Source organism: Notamacropus eugenii, chromosome 1, assembly GCF_028372415.1.
Source record: "Notamacropus eugenii isolate mMacEug1 chromosome 1, mMacEug1.pri_v2, whole genome shotgun sequence".
Classification (NCBI taxonomy): domain Eukaryota; kingdom Metazoa; phylum Chordata; class Mammalia; order Diprotodontia; family Macropodidae; genus Notamacropus; species Notamacropus eugenii.
In genome coordinates this window covers 519,797,772-519,814,696 of record NC_092872.1, presented here as the reverse complement: position 1 = coordinate 519,814,696, position 16,925 = coordinate 519,797,772, and the positions used below count along the sequence as shown (strand labels likewise).

Below are 16,925 nucleotides of genomic sequence, written 5' to 3'. Positions count from 1 at the left end.
GCAGAAAAGAGGAAGAGCTTATTACTTAATCATCAAGAGATTTGCGATTTCATCCTTATAGGGAGAACACCACTTACACAGATTACAATCTTTCTCTTCTACTATTAGTGGAGAAATGATGAGCACTTAATTTAACTCATTCTTGAATGGTAGACAACAAGAGGCCATGGAAGCCCCAAAGGCTTTAGCGGAGTAGAGGATGAGGGAGAAAAGAACAGTTTCAGGAAAGAAAATTAAATGATGAAAGAACAGAAGTGAGTCCATAGGAAAAACCAAATCAAGGGGCGGAGCTGTGTGTGGAAGGGGAGAGCAGTTAGACCTGAGATGCACAGATTCAGAATTTGGGACTCAAGGAAGCCATTATGTCTGAGTCAAATGAATGAAATGAAGAAAAATTTAAGTGTTGATTCTATGCTAAACACTGCACTAGGACCTGGGGATACAAATGCCAAAGTCCCTGCTCGGAAAAGCCACATAGGGGTATGGTGATTCGGGAGGGTGTTTACGGTGATGCCATAGGTCATTCGATTGTTTGACAAAACACTGGAAAACCAGAAAGAAATGTGTTTCTCAAGGACCAGGAGAGCACAGAACAGAGGTTTTTAGTCCGGGGGCCTTGAACTTGATTTTTAAAAATATTTTGATGATTGTAACTTCAAACTTTAACTGATTTCCTTTGTGAATGGGAATCCTAGACAAAGTTACTTAACTTCTCTCTTGGTGCCTAAGCTACTAAGCAAGTAAGACACTAAGCTTCAGAGCAGGTATCTGGCCTACAGTGGGAGAGGATGTCCCTTCACGGGGAGTTCCTTGTTAACTATGAAATCACAAGTCCAGCCCAAAATGATAACAGTGGAGATGGCTTCCTATCAAAATAATAATAATAACCCAACATGTCCCTGACACTGTAATCAGCTGACAGGACTTTAACCCCCAGTTAGAACCTGAGATATACGAGGACCTCAGCCATCATTCTAATTAGACCCCTGGAGCTGACTTGGCTACTCCCTCATGTGCTTTGGTGAGCAAACTCCTCTCTCCTGTTCCTCTGATCTCTGTGATGAAGACTCACCTGTTCTGTGCAGGCCAAAAGTCCCTTTTTTCCCTGGGAGCTCCAGAGAATACTCCCTTCCTGTCTACCTTCACTTTCCCTCAGCCTCTGAGTAAAGATGTGGCAGGCTTAAGCTCAGGATACGGACTATTTTAAAAGGTAGCGTGATGTGGCAGAAAAAACCTTTGGAATTAGTCAGAAGTCCCAAATTCAAGTCTGACCTCTGCCTCTGTGATTTTGTGTCCCAGTGACCTTGGACAAGTCACTTCTCCCCTTGTACCTGTTTGCTCATCTGCAGAATGGAGAGGATGTGTACTTCTGTAATATACAGTGTACTCTGCGGAGAAAGGTGAACTATCCTGTCATTCTTTTGCAGCACAACATGCCCTTCTGGAGAATCTCCTGCCACGCAGACCTGGAGGCCCTGAGGCATGCCCTGGAGCTGGAGTACTTATAGCAGAGCCACAGGGTGGTGGCCCTGAGCTTGGCTGGACAGTTCCCACCCTCACCCCTGCGAAGCCCAGTCCTTTTCCTTCCTGCCTTCCCACTTCCGATTTTGAGGACTTGGAAGGAGCAGAGACTGAGCAGTCACGCTAACATGGGGACCACTTATTTGGGAGCCAAGGTCTCTGATGGGAGGAGATAAAGCTACATCTCAGAGACTGAACTGAGAGCCCTCCAGGAGGCAGCTGGGGAGGGTCTGACTTTGGGGCTGAAGATAGGAGTGAAGGGCAGGCATGTGGCCCAGAACTCGGGGGACTCCATGACCGCCACCTGCTGCAGGACTCACTGAAGGGAAGCAAGAAATCATTGATAGAAGAGCAGGCAGGCTATTTTTTTTTTAATTTATGAACTAATCTCATTACTCTGGTATTATGCTCTCATACCTGTGATGGCGGATTTCTTTGTTGCTGGTTTTGTTTTTTAAGCTCTCTCATTGGGATGGGGTTGGGGAGGGGGAGGGGGCTTACAGATCTAATTTAAAGAGATCTCTTCTTCAAGTTGTACTCTGAGGGACAATCACACTTTGTAAATTAGTAAGGACATTCAGGGTCATCCCGAAGACCTAGAGCTTATTTTTGTTCTTGGAAAAGCCTCCTGAAGGTGTGTGAACGGTGCACGGTGCCTTATGTGGCCATCTTGTTTGGGGGTTGGGGGGAGGGAGGAAGAAGATGAGGGAAGCTGTACCTTGTGAGACTGAAAGGCATTGAATAAAACCACGTTTACATTTTGAGGGAGGAGTAACTGCTTTGTTCCTTCTCCAAGCCTGAGGTTACAGACTTCCTGGGCAGGAGTCTGCTGGGATGGAGAATGTTTTGGGGAAGCAGAGATCTTTAGGAACCCCAAGACCTGCTGACTACTGCTGACCCACAGGAGGACCCAGTAGGACCTAGATCTGGCTTGAAAGACTGGAGGTAGTTCTCCATTGGCAAGAGTGAAGGGAAAGGATGACTGGTGGTCTGGTAGCCATGGAAACACAAGAGCGTGGAGCTCAGTGAGCCCAGAGTGTGAGGCAGCTTCATAAAAAGGAACCCTGTGAGAGACTGAGCATCATACTTGGATACAAGGATTCCCTGGTTTAGATATTCTTTCAGAATGAACTTGGGAGTTTGCACTGGGCAGTTGGCTGGGCAGGAGAACGTAGGGGGAAGGGGGCGCAAATCTAAAGTCACCCATGGCAAGATTAGGAAGCAGACATAAGCTGCTTGGTCCCCACTGCCCTCCCGGTGCTCTCTTTCCTCTCCCCCATTCCATCACCAGAATTGACTCTCTGGAAAGGTTTGCTTCATTCATTCACTCCAAGGTTTGAATAACTACAAGAAAAGTTTGCATTTTAACAGTGTTGTTTTGTCACTTAGCCTATGCTCCAGTGGGGATGAGGCGAAGAGACTGAACTTGTGGTGTGAGCTGAGTCACGTGGTCTCAGGTGAGGTGCACATTACCAATTCAAGTCACCACCTTCTCTGAAATTTTACTTGCCTTGAATACTTTAAAATTAAATGACTTGCCTAAGGTCATATAGTCGGAGGTACAACTTCAACCCAGGTCTTCCTCCCAAAGAGGTGTACTTCTAAGGGTAGAGTTTGCGACATGGGATAGGGTATATTTGTGTGAAGGGGATAGATGAGCTTTTCCTCTTTCCACATGAAATTGAGCTAACCATCTAATCCCCCTCCAGGCAAAAGCCTACGAGGGCCAAATACAAGTCACTGTGGAAGAGATAGCATTCCCAGAGTGTGGATGACAGACACTTGAAGCAGCCTCTGGGAAGCTGGTCCCTGGCACCCCACCCAAGAGTTAGTTACTAGCGGGGCTTTGCCCATCTCTAGTTGTCTCTCCTGTCCACATTTCTTTATATTTCTTTGCTGAAATAAAAGGAGATCTAAGGTAAGGTAGGGGTGTGTGGGGGTGCTGGAGGGGACAGAGGGTTGGGAAAGGAGGTACAGGCTCCCATACAGACAAGGGGCAACAGTGATTCCTGCAGCTCCCCTTTCTCTCTATAGTGATTCCCAGTTTATATGGTGCTTTCTTCACAACCACCCCACCCAACAGGGAGTGCCAGTGTCGAGATCTCCATTTTACATGAAGGTACTGAGGCTCAAAAAATCAAAGTCTCATGATTGAATATTTTACAGAAATGTGATCTTTCCACAACTTTTCTGAGCTAATGTGTGCAAGAGCCTCATTGGTTATCTTCTGCCCTCATCCACCCTCTCATCAAAGTAACTGGTGTTTCTGTGAGGTAGCACTGGCCACCCAGGGGTCAAAGGTCCTCTGCTGAGCTGAAGAGAGCTTGTCTTCCTATCTCTGTAGATGTTCACTCTCAGGTCCGGATTATCCATGGCCATATAAAGGCAGGAAATCAAAAACAGTAATCTCAAAATGATTTCTGTTTTGGAAAATATTATAAAGATATTGTAATCCCAGTTTTGTCATTTATTTAACTGTGTTAACCTGGGCAACCTGAATTTCTTCTCAACCTCAGTTATCTCATCTGTAAACTAGGGAGAACTTCCTGAGCCAGCCAATCTCATGGGATTGTTATAAAGATCAAGTTTATAGATTCAGAGTTTTCTGAATTATTGCTGTAGGATCCTTTTTACAGAAAGACAGATACCATCAGAGAATCCTGAGACTTTTAAACTTCCACCACCCTTCTAAATAAGGCTTTATTCACAAAAATGCTCCCTTTCCCCAGTTCAACAATATGTATCGATTGCTTCACGTGAAATTGAGTTTTAGTATCAATCCAAGGAAGCTGGCCACTAGAGGGCAGTGCAGCAGCACCTGCAGCTGTTGCAGGTTTCCTATGGCATAGGTCTGAGCCAAAAGGGGATGCACTTTGCCTCCACCTCACCAAAACCCTCTGCAGACATGATCCAGACTTGCCTCTGTCCATAATGACTACATGCTAAGCCCCTGATCAGCACCCAGTCCTATGGGGACAGGAAGGGAGGAACAGTGTCATCCCTTAGGGAGAGAACATATCATCCATGAATAAATTTCCAGAATAAACAACATCCATGCAAGCTATCATCCCATATCTCTGCCTCCCTGGGAAGGCCATCTAAAATAGGTGTTGTTTACATGTCTCCTCCATTAAACTGAGCTCTTTGAGGTCAGGGACTGTCTTTTGCCTCTCTTTGCATCCCATGCTTATCACAGTACCTGGCACATAGTAGGAGTTTAATAAATGTTTACTGACTGGTCTAGAAGTAAGAGCATTGCTGGGAGTCAGGAGACTTGACTTCTAGTCCTACTGGAAGCAGCTGGTGTTATAGTAGAGTTCTGGGGCTAGAGTCAGGGGAGACCTGAGTTCAAATCTGGCCTCTCACTTACTAGGCTCTATAACCCTGGTCAAATCACTTAACTTCTGTTTGCCATAACTTCCTCAGCTATCACATGGGGATAATAATAGCACCTACCTCAAAGGGATGTAAGGGTCAAATGAGATGTTTGTCAAGTGCATTTAGCACAGTGCCTGGCACGTAGTAGGCTTTCTCTACCATTGCTGCCAGCCTATATAAGATCTTGGTTAAGAGCTATCATTTCTACCCTCTGAGCTCACTTTCCTCCTCTGAAATAAATGATCTTTTGGCTCCAGTATTCTGTATGATAATGATAACAATAGTTGTGAGGGGTGAGGGAAGGGAGAGAGGACTTCGCTAGATTAGGAATGGAGGGAATTCTTGACACTGACACTGATCATAAGTACATTAGGAGGCTAGAGAGGGGGAAAGATCATTGGGGGAGGGTTCTTCCTGCCCCTCTCTTGCCACCCCTGCTCTAAGATAGCCCAGGCCCCTCCATTTGGGGAATCTGTCAATAAGGGGAGGTGTAAGCACTTGGAGAGGCCTAACTTAGAGCATCGAGCCGCCTAAAGCTTGAAGTGGTCAAGTTTCAGATTCCTTCTCTACTCCATCCCTAAATTAGCCACCATGGCTATAATCAAGAGTTGTTACTTCCTTCACTTTCTGAAAGCTCTAGAAGGCTCTCAGTAGGCTTTGGCATCAAGTCCTCTACCACCACTAACAGAATCATAGAATCAATCCCAGACTGGGAGAACCAGAAGGGACCCTAGAAGGTAGAATTTTGGAACAGGAAAGGATTTTATAACAATATTCATGCTAAAAGAGATAGACTTCAGAGAGCGTTCTAGTTCAGCTCCTGGAGGCAGCTACATGGTTTGAGCTTAGCTCAAAGTTTGAATAGAAAACCATGAAAGCAAGCCACCTTCCTAGCCAAAAGAGAACTCTTGGTTTGAGGGAGCCTGAATGACCCCAAATTCCAGACCTGGGTAATATCTCTGGATGGAGCCCCAGTCACCTGAAAAGGTAATGATGATAATCTCTGAAGCCCCTTTGCTGGGGGAGGTATCTTGAAAGCAAACTGGGAACTGAGCTCTAAGGCCATATTTGCTGAGTTACCAGCATTCCCCTTCCAAGAACATCGACAAGGCCCCTTTCACTCAGTCCATTCAGCCCAAGGTTTTGTCAGAGGACCTATGGGATGCTCTGAGGTTCTATTCTTTTCATATCCTGTGCCTTGTATTGTAACATAAGGGAAGACCTGAATTAAATCCTGCCTCAGCTACTCATTAGCTGCGTCACCCTAAGTAAGTCATATAAGCTTCTCCCAGTCTGTTTCCTCATCAGTAGAATGCAGGGAACAACAGCTACCCACAGGGATATGGTGAAGGGCAAATGAGACAATGTAAGTAAAGCACTTTGCAAACCTTCAAGCGCTTTACAAATATCAGCTATTATCCAGTATATCCTAAAGCCCTTGAGGGCTGGGACCCGGCCACCTTCCCCTCTATCACACATAGTGCCAAGTAAAGGGGCCTTGAACATAGTAGTAGTAAGGATTCAATCGTTACATGTTGAAGTTCACATTTATGAGTTTCATTTCCTTGTATTGGGCCTATGGGGGGTTTCATTAGCACAGGGAAATACTCCAAATGAGGGGGGCTGCAGCCATTAGAGTGCCCAGAGCATTGAGATGTTCATGTATCAGGCAAGATTTGAACCTGGGTCTCCTAGACTACAAGGCCAGTTCCCTGTCCATCAGACTGGTCTCCCATGAGCTATTCATTAGTTCCTATACATTCTAAAATTTGATCCTCAAAAAACCCCAATTAGATGGATAGAAATGTATTATCCCCACTTTACAGATGAAGAAACTGAGGTCTAGAAGAGACTAAATGGTCTGATCAGGCCCACACATCTAGAACTGAAACGCAGGCCTTATTTATCCTAATGCATCTTCCTTGCTAACTGTTGGAATCAGCCACGTGTGACTGGTTAGAGCTACTCCTACGTTCATCAGGCACAGGCTGGCTGGGCCCCAGCAGTTTGACTGCTCTTGGCTTCCATTGGGTTCAAACCACTTTTCCGGGGCCTGTTTTTCAATTCTGCCCTGTGGCCACAAGATGGCGAAGGAACTCAACCTTTGGCCCTACTTGGCAAAGGGGTTTTATTATTGTTTTTGACTGGAAAACGGATGTACCTAGAAATGCCGGCTACCTTCCCTGCAGTGTTTGGCAGCTCTTTCATATAGGCCCCCAAAGACTAACCTGGTCTACCTGCAGTCTCAAAGTTGTTTTACAGTCTCCTGAATCTTTAGGAATAAGGTGGGATATGCCAAGGCTTCCCCAACAAAAGTTGACTACCAAGAACCAAGTAGACCAAGCCCTGTAAAAACCATCTAGATTTTCTATACCCCTGCCTTTAGGAAAGAAACTACTTAAGGCCAAAGCTACCCCCCCATGACCAACAGAGGCAAACTGTAAACTATTGGGTCAACAAGAGGTCTCACTTGGAATATGGAGCATTCTAGAGCTCTTATTCTCCCTAAGTAAGCCACTATGGTCATAATCAAGAGTTGGTCACTTCCTTCACTTTTTGAAAGGTCTAGAATGCCCTCAGCAAGCTTTAACACCGTATCTCCTTTACCACCACTGACAGAAAATTGTAGAATCCCAGACTGTGAGAGCCAGAAGACACCCTAGAATATAGAATTTGGCCAGTTACTTAGCCAGTGGGCCCAAATCCCACCCATAATGTCTTTCAGCTTTGATTGTTCTCAGAAAGTGGCATACCTGGTGATGCTAGTAATTTCAACAAGTCTGAAGAGATGGAATTCTTGTAGCATGGAGTAGTGGAAAGATCACCAGATCTGGCATCAAAGGGCTTGGATTCCCAGCTGGACTCCGCAGTTATGTCAGATCATAGGATCACAGGAAGCAACTTTAGAGGTTATCTTCAACCACCTCGTTTCACGGATGAGGAAATGAGTCCCAAAATGTTAAGCAACATGGTCACAGAGATGGCAAAATCACGATCTGAACCTAGATCATCTTGTCAAGTGGGGATACCATCTGACCAACCTAACCTATCTCCTGGGGTTACTTGGGCACTACATGAGATAATTTATATGAAAATAAACGCTGAGAAGCAAAATGGTATATACACATACACATAATAGGTAAATAGATCTATATAATTTCTTAGACGTAGCTGTCATCTACATCAATATATCTAGAGATGTGTCTAGATCTTTATCTTAGGTGGTTCAAATCCCTACCACCCAGCAGATGGCTGGTCATGTGACCCTAGTAATGTTACCACACCTCTTAACAGGTCCAGGCAACTCACTAAAACCAGAAATTGTACAGCTGGCTATCTGCAACAGGGAGGGAGTTTTCTTACCGGAAGTTCCCTCCACCATAGGTATCAGACACATATGTGATCCATAGCTCTCCCAAGCATGGCTTGAACCAGATTTAAATGTAATTGGGAAATTCTGAACATTATAAATATCAAAACAACAAAACATAGATAATATTGGATTTCAAAATTGTCAATTTGCAGCCTTTGTGGGGATTCTTACGTACAAATGAGTGGCCATGTTTCCCTTTTGAGTTTTATGTATTCAAATCACTTACTGCCCCAAATCGGACGTTGGAGCCAATAGGATGCGTCCCTTTTCGAGTGATTCTGCCCTGCTGGGGGGATGGGAGTGGTTACTGGCCAAAGTCACTCCCTACAATCATGTGATTCCTCTCAACCAGTAGAAGGGTGGGGTCGGCCAGAGAGGCAGGACTCCTAGCAGAGAGGACTCCCAAGGACTCTCGACCTTTGTGCCTCACTTCTGCTCCTGAAATAAGGAAAACACTACCCTACAACCTAGTAAAAAGCTGTCCAAACTCCTCAAAGGCTCCCATAACCAGAGCACATAATGGACTTAAAAAGACGAGAGGAACACCAGTAACTAATTCAGGTCTTTGACACCTCACAGGAAAGCCTGGAAGTAACTCAGGGCTCTGAACCTATAATCAAAACTCACAAGTCACTGGCAAACAAGGAGAGGCAGTGATCCTGGTGGAAAGAGGACCATGTAGTTAGGCCGTAGGGATGACATCTGAACAAATGAAAATTAACTTCAAAAGCATTTACTGAGTGCCTATGAATGGCTCTGCATTGAAGTTCCTCATCTATAAAATAAAGGGACTGAGCTAGATCATCTCCCAAGGGTCCTTCCAGTTTTTGATGTTTCACATTCATGTTCTGTGGCCCCTTCCAGGCAGTCTGTCTGAGTCACCATCACTAGTACTGTCCTTTTGCCCTTCAGAGGTCTAAAGATGGACAAGACATTCATCCAGAGCAAAGGCAAACTGGTAATTCAGGCACACAAGCCATTTTTCCAAAAACAGTTTAATAAAAAGTGAAGATTCCTGAAAAAACTGGGGAAAGCCAAAAGCATACTGTGTGTATCACCTGCCTCCATCACAAAGAAACACAATCGTCCAAAAAGATATTTAAGTTTAATACAAATTTTATACAAAGAAATGTGAAAAAATACTTCCATATGCTAAAAGCAATTATGCTTCACAAATAAGGCCTGCTAGGCTATTTCTGACAACTGCAATTCACAAATGTTCTGCTTTCTCTCTTTTCTTTTCTCCTAATACCTTTGCTTCGCTCTAATGTGGGTACTAGCCAGAGACTGTACATATCAAATTGTTTATAAACAGTGGGAGAACCTAAACACAAAAATGTACAACAAAATGTACTGGAATGATATCATACAATTAATTTTCTCATATACAGACATCAATTACCTGGCTTTTTGTTCAATGCCTTTGTTTTACACAACATACAAAATGGTAGGAACTACTACAGCGTGAGTAGTGTAACAGGCAGCACCGGGCAGGCAGGGGGTGTTCCGTCCTACTGTATGGATACTGTGTCATGCTTACAGCAAGACTGAAGGAAGGTTCTGTCCTATAAATGGTACATGCTTTACCCCAGCATCACGTCCTTGGCCCACGTCTCTTCTCCAAGTTCTCATTCCATGTAAAAAGTGTTAACAGTCTCTTAGGAGGGTTTTTTGTTCGGGTTGGGTTGTTTTTTTTTTTTAATTTTTCTTTTTAAATGAATCTTAACACAGAAGCACCAGCTCTTTCGGACTCTACTCCAAACACCTCCAGCTCCTCATCCATTTGTGCCAGGTTTCTTGCACGCTCAATGTTTTGTAAACAAGATGATCATTTTTTTGTTTTTTTTCAAGAGTCTGATCATTGTGAGTATCACACAAAATAAAAGACTTTCTCCATGGAGTTCTCAGGTCCAGAGATCTCCCGTTTCCAAATGATGAAATAAAATAGGATTTTAACAAAAAAGGGGTAGCTGCAGGGCAGCCACACACCTCTGAGGGGAACTGCTTCCGATCTCATGTGCTGTGTACACAAACGTCCATGAAAAAGTGTAGCCTCCCTAGGGATCCCCGAACATGGATGATTTCTGGGTGCAAACTGCCCTCGGCCCAGACTGGAAAATGCTACTTTGTGACAATTGGTCTGACCTTCCCTTTTCCAAAACGTTCCATTTTTAATTATTATTAATTATTATTATTATTATAAGTTAAAAGTCAATACAAATATAAAAAGGAGACGGTTCTCTAAGTTTAATGACATCCACAAATTATACATTATTTACACGAGAAGCATTCATTTGCCATGGGTTTTAACTGTCCTTGGACAGCACTAATGCCTTACGAATGTAGTGTGGTCAATGCCTTGTCTTGTGTATACAAAGCAAAAAATCAGAACCTCTGAAGTGAGATCTCCAAAGCGGCGACTGTCTCAGCCTCCTCTTCACATTTCTGTAGCTCTTCCTTCTCCTGTCATGTAGGGAGTCATCTTGGTCACTCCTCCAACTCCCCCCAGAGCCTGGTGTGGTCACAGGCTACACTCTCCGCACTTGGACTGGCACCGCAGTCTGGACATACTGAACACTGCCGCTGCCGCTGCTGCCGCTGCCGCCACTGCTGCCGCTGTTACTGCTGCCACTGCTGCCGCTGCTGCCACCACCACCCCCACTTCTCATGGTCACTGTTCCAGCAGTAGGGCTTACCACCACGGGAATGGTCTATGGATTAAAACCAAGGCACACAGAGGACATTAAGGTGTGTCTCCATACTCCCCACCCATCCACGGCCATGAGCATTGGCCAAGTCTGTCTCTCAGACTATCCTGAGCAATACTGAGGCCCTTTGGGCCCTGTTTTGCTAGGATCTCAGCAGTCTGGCAAACATTCAGAATGTGTTGTGTGGGGGAAACTATTCTACGTGAAATTGGGTTTCCAAGATACCTGTGCCCACCATTACCCAGCTAGGAAAGGAATCAAACTATTGAGTTTGGGGAAAAAAAAATTATCAAAGTTAAGAGTGCACTGTTTTCTTATGATCTTCTCCCTTTACTCTGTGTGTGTGTGTGTGTGTGTGTGTGTGTGTGTGTGTGTGTCTCCCTCATTTTACAGGTTAGGAAACTGAGGCCATACAAGCTGTGAGGGATGGGATTCGACCCTAGGTTTCTTTAATCTCAAATCCAGTGCCTTTTTCCATTATACCCCCCTGTTTAGGACCTTCCCAATATACATAAAAGGTAGGCACAGGGGGAGGTTGGGAAGTCCATAAAAGTAAGCAGAGCCAAGAATACAAAATGCAGTCACTACAACAATGCAAATAGAAAGAACCTCCCCACACACAGCCACACAAAATCAAGTGAATCCTGCAAAATTATAAAGAACAAGCATGGCTTGAAAAAAGAGCTAAGAGAAGACGCTGCCACTCCCACCCCTGTGCAGATGGTAACATGATCTGGTGCCATCTGGTGCACCAGCGTTGCACATATTTTCAGACTTTTTCAGTGTATTGATTAGTTATGCTGATTTTCCCCCTTTTTTGTCTTTAAAAAAAAAATACTATTTGCTATAGAGGAGGGGAAGAAAGGGATTCTGAAGGAAATGATGATGATGTAAAAAAGGCATCAATTTTTTAAAAAATTTTAAGTTCATGAAGTAAAGCAGGCCCAGGAAGGAACCTTCTGTTTGAAGAGCCTGGAGTACAGAGAGTGAATAAATCCTGAAGTGGCTTCTGGGAACCCACACCCTGCATGACGAAGATCACTGTGAGGAGACAGAACTCCCTACGTGATCAGCCAGAGCTCCCACTGGGAGCAGGGAAGAAGGCATGATGGTGGAAAGGGCAGGAGAAGAATCTCGTCAGAAAGGCCAAGTCACAGGAGCCACGGTGAGCTGTATGGCCGCTTCCCAGCTCAATGTCACCCCTGGCTCCCCACCCACTCACCACACACAGTCAATCAGCAACCTTCTCCCCTCCTTTGGAATTCAGGCATATTTTTACTGGCTGACTGTGTGAGCTTGAATAGGTTCTCTTAGCCTCCAAGTCTCAGTTTCCTCATCTGTAAATGGACAGGGTTGGACTAGATGAGTCTATGATGTAATAGCACTAATATCACTTCCACACTTGACCTCCTTATTCCTGGAAGCTGTGACTCTCTTAATGATGTCAAGATGACATTAGCTTTCTGGACTTACATAACCGCACTGCTGACTCACAGTCAGCTTGAAGTCCAGTTAAAACTCTAGATTTTTTTCCCCAGATAAACTGCTTTCTAACCAGGCCTCCTACACCAGGCATTCTGATTTAATCCCAAGGTTAAGAGTTGACATTTATTGCTATACTGCATTTTATCTTAAGTTTACCACTGATCTGTGGATTAACCTATAGCAGCTAAGACCAAAATGGGCACAAGTATGTGGAATCGAATGGACCAACTCCAGACAGGTCCTGGGAGGGCAAAAGTGGGGCTGCCCTGAGACCCTCATATGAAAACTGAAAGGCAGGTCTCAGAAAGAAAAACAGGAGCTGGGACAGCTAGGTAGCCTAGTGAATACAGCACTGGCCCTAGAGTCAGGAGGACCTGAGTTCAAGTCCAGCCTCAGACACTTGACACTGGGTAAATCACTTAACCCCAATTGCCTAGCCTTCCCCCCTCCAAAAAAATAAAAATAAAAAGGAAAGAAAGACAAGACCTGCAAAAAGCAGCTGAACATGTGTCCTTCAAGACAAGTCAATCAGTCTACTGTGGCCTGCTTACCCACCATGCCCCAAGAGTCAGAAAGAACCAAGAAGAGCGAGCATAAGAGGGACTTTATAAGGTGCAAAAAGTTCTTTTCTTCCCCAAACTACTGTGTGAGATAGACAGTACAAATGTCACTATCCACATGTTACAATTAAGGAGGAAAAAAGGCGTTCATATGAACTGGGGGAGGGGGAAGAGATTGGTGCAACGTGTACACCCTAACAACTGGAGCCTTCCAGATGCCAGGATTTTATAACACCTGTTAAACAACAGATTATATTTAAATCTTCAGGCTTAATAATAGAGACAAAAGCGTAGACCACAAAACTTTGGACCAGTTTTATGAGCTGGCTGCTTGTCATACCAGTTGCTATCTGGAGAGATAGCAGAGGCAGTCATGAGGACACATCAGTGCTCTCTGGCCATCCCTCTGCTGGTTAGTCAGGTTACGGTGAGCAGAAAGGGCTCCCTGGGCCACTCATGTTCATTTTCAAATCTAATGAATTCACAGTACTTATCTGTGTGTTTTTCAAAAGGTCCAACTGTGACTGAGGCCAGCATACACAGCCCAGTGTGAAAGTAGCAGAAATCTTACTGGACCAAGTGAAGCAGCTCAGTACTTTACAAGCAAAACTCTTCATTGCCTGCTAGAGACTGACCCAGTGTTCACAGATTACCAAGGACCAGAAAGTCAAGTATCCTGTGACCTCTGGTAATCCTCTCTGCCACACTTAAGTTCAGTTTCTTCATGTAAATGGGATTATAGGCCAGTGAATCACTCACTACAAAGAAGGTATAGCCATTCGCACTGATCCAAAGGGTCTGAAGCACACAGGGTTCTCTTTTCTTTCTGTTATTTCATATATCCTTACCTTTCTATCTAAGCAAAAGTCCTATACTATACAACATGCCAGAGAGTTTACAGATAGGAGGGTGGCGGGACGAGAGACACAATCTAAAAAGGACTTCCCTCTAGGAAATATCATATCGACATTTCCAACAAAAGGTGGCTTTTAAAACAACTCACCTATAATTTGGTATACTGAACCCAACACTAACTAAAGGCAAGAGGACTAAGGGTAAGGGTGAGGGGGCTAGGTCTTTGGTCACAAGCACCAAGAACACTGTCTCTAAGGAAAGAAATCCTTCCACTCAACTAAAAATAATCTAAAGTTCTGAAAACCTGCCAATGACCTGCGAGCTGCTCAAACTAATGGTTTCTTTTCCACTTCATCTTTTGGGCCTGTTTTTGGTCCCAGAACTGGAACAGCTGATGAGTTCTTCTCTCACTCTGCTTTATTATTCGACCCTTTTCCTGGCTCTCCTCCTCCTCTGACCTTTCCTTCTGTTTCCTTTGTGGATTCCTGTTTTGTTCTCAGGCCCTAAATGTGGGTTAAGTCCAAATTTGAGTCCTCAGTCAAGCCCTCCCCTCTGTCAATTCTCTAACCTTCAAAAAAAGGCCCCAACCAGCTGTACTAGGTCTTACCTCATTCACTCTGGCTGCCACCACCTCCCCTGTGTGGAAGATCCCCAAGTCTCTATCAAGAGCCCTGGCTTCTCTCCTGGATTCCAGCTGCACATTGTCAAATGCCTGCCAGACCTCACTTTTAATTCACCGTGTCTAAAATCCATTATTGTCCCCCTTAAAAACCGCTCCCCCCAACTCTAGACTTGTCCATCAATAGCATCATGGTTCTCTCATTCTCCCAGGCTTGAAACATCAATTTTTTTTTTAAACCCCTGCCTTTCCCTTATTCCTCATAGCCAAGTTCAGTCAACTGTGCCATCTGAAAGATCCCTGGCATTCCTTCCATTCCCACTACCAGCCATCCACACTCAGACCTTCATCCACTCATACCTGGCAGGTTCTAATAGCATCTCTTTCCCTAGCTTCTCTGCCACACCATGTCTCTATCCCAGTGAATCAGAAATGCCACCAACTAATTAGAGTTCTTAAAAAACTGCTTTTTGGGAAAAAGGACCTACATGAACAAAAATGTTTATAGCAACTCTTTTTGTGGTGGCAAAGAATTGGAAAGAGAGGGAATGCCTGAACAAGCTGTGGTATATTGTGCACGCGCACGGGCGCACGCATACACACACACACACACACACACGCGCACGCACACACACGCGCGCGCACGCACACACACGCGCACGCACACACACGCGCACGCACACACACGCACACACAACACACAAAATGGAATAGAATACAATTGTGCTATATATAAGAAATGATGAGTAGAATGGTTTCAGAAAAACCTGCAAAGACTCACATGAACTGATGCTGAATGAAATGAGCGGAAGCAAAAGAACATTGTGCTGTGATCAGCTATGACAGACCGGGCTCCCCTCAGCAACGCAAGGATCCAAGACAAGTACAAAAAGAATGGACGGAAAATGCTCCAGCATCTGCATGCCGATCAGAGCATGCTATTTCCTCTCTTTGTCCTGTTTCTTCCTTCACTACATTAGTCAGTGGAAATATGTTTACAAGATTGCACATGTATAAGCTACATCAAACGGCTTGCCATCTCGGGGAGGGGGGAAGAGAAGGAGAAAAACTTTGAAACTCAAATTCTTATTAAAAAATGAATTTTGAAAATTATCTTTACCTATAAATGGAAAAAATTAAATACTATTTACAAAAAAAAAAAAGCCAACGTCCCACAACTAATTTTATCGTGTCATTTTGTCCACTCAAAGACCAGAGGCAGGACAAACATGGGCAATGTAAAAACTAGATGTTAATAAAAATCTTAAAATAAAAACAAACCAGAATTGTTCCCGACAGCCTTTCAAATTACTTTGGCAAGCAGACCTCAACCCACCTTTCTGATCGCTCATTATTTTTCTGTAGCCAAACTAGTCTACTGTCCTCAAAAGCACCTTCCACGTGCCAATCTCCATTTGTTTCATCCCATTATCACTGTTTCCCCTCCTCCCCCTGAATCCTATACTCAAATTAAATCATCTGTTCCACAATAGCAACAAATATTCAGAATCTACTACTCCATGCAAAGTAGCATACTCAGCACTATGCTAAATGCTGGGAGATGGAAAAAGACTGATGAGGCCAGCGCCTGCCCTTCTTGACTTCTTTTGGGGAACATAATACAGATGACAATCAAACTACAAAGCAGAACATGCTAATCCCAGAAGTGTAAGGTACTGAGAGATCTTGGGGAGATCAAGGAAGCCTCCATGGAGGAGCAGGCATTTGAGCCATATCTTCAAAGGATGGAGAAGATACCAACTGGGCAGAAAGAAGGAAAGGCTTTCCAAGCACAAGAAATATCATAAGCCTAAGTCAAAGAAGCTGTTTGCCCAGGAGAGGAACGCACTTCAATTTCTCTGTAACACACTGTACATGAAGAGGAGAAGCATGAGATAAAAAAGGTAGGACTGTGCCAGACTGGGAGGGACCAGAAATACGAGAAAAGCATCTTGGCTTTATTCCACAGGCAACAGGGAGTCAGGTTTTTAACCAAAGGAGCGACATGCTCAGATCTGTCCATGAGGAAGGTGAGTCCACAGGCATGTCAGAGCTGATCTACAGGGGCAGGCAGAGGTGAGGAACGCTGACTAGGGAGATCACTGCAACGGTCCATGCAGGTGGTCATGTGATGGTGATGGCAGGGAGAACATAAAGAGGAGAAACGCTCTAAAAGGAAAAGTATCAACAGGACAGGAGGTGATGGCTAATGGGATGGGGGAGATGAAGGACAGTAAGGAGTGTGAGGTTACAAACATGGTGAGCCATGGTGCAGTCAAGAGAACAGGGTAGGAGGGACACAGTGCATGCCTCAATTTAGTGTATCGTCAATATGAGATGAGGAAAAATTCAGTGGCATTTACTCAATGGTGATTTGAGATATGGGGGTCTAGGGGACCAAGAGGAAGTCAGGTCTATGGCTACAG

General features: G+C 44.5%; 2 protein-coding genes across 18 annotated transcripts in view; one reads left to right on the top strand and one right to left on the bottom strand.

Annotated features, from left to right (window-relative positions):
- The window catches only part of EYA2 (EYA transcriptional coactivator and phosphatase 2), a 234,710-nt gene extending 232,425 nt beyond the window's left edge, over nucleotides 1-2,285 (top strand). For both annotated transcript variants that reach the window (XM_072633655.1, XM_072633654.1), the window contains exon 16: nucleotides 1,428-2,285. In XM_072633655.1, coding sequence (XP_072489756.1) covers nucleotides 1,428-1,508 — 81 coding nt within the window. In that variant the 3' untranslated portion in view covers nucleotides 1,509-2,285. The remainder of the gene's footprint in view (nucleotides 1-1,427) is intronic.
- Nucleotides 2,286-9,358: 7,073 nt separating this feature from the next.
- The window catches only part of ZMYND8 (zinc finger MYND-type containing 8), a 110,398-nt gene continuing 102,831 nt past the window's right edge, over nucleotides 9,359-16,925 (bottom strand). For all 16 annotated transcript variants that reach the window (XM_072633640.1, XM_072633642.1, XM_072633650.1 and 13 more), the window contains one exon: nucleotides 9,359-10,983. In XM_072633640.1, the coding sequence (XP_072489741.1) occupies nucleotides 10,801-10,983 (183 nt within the window). In that variant the 3' untranslated portion in view covers nucleotides 9,359-10,800. The remainder of the gene's footprint in view (nucleotides 10,984-16,925) is intronic.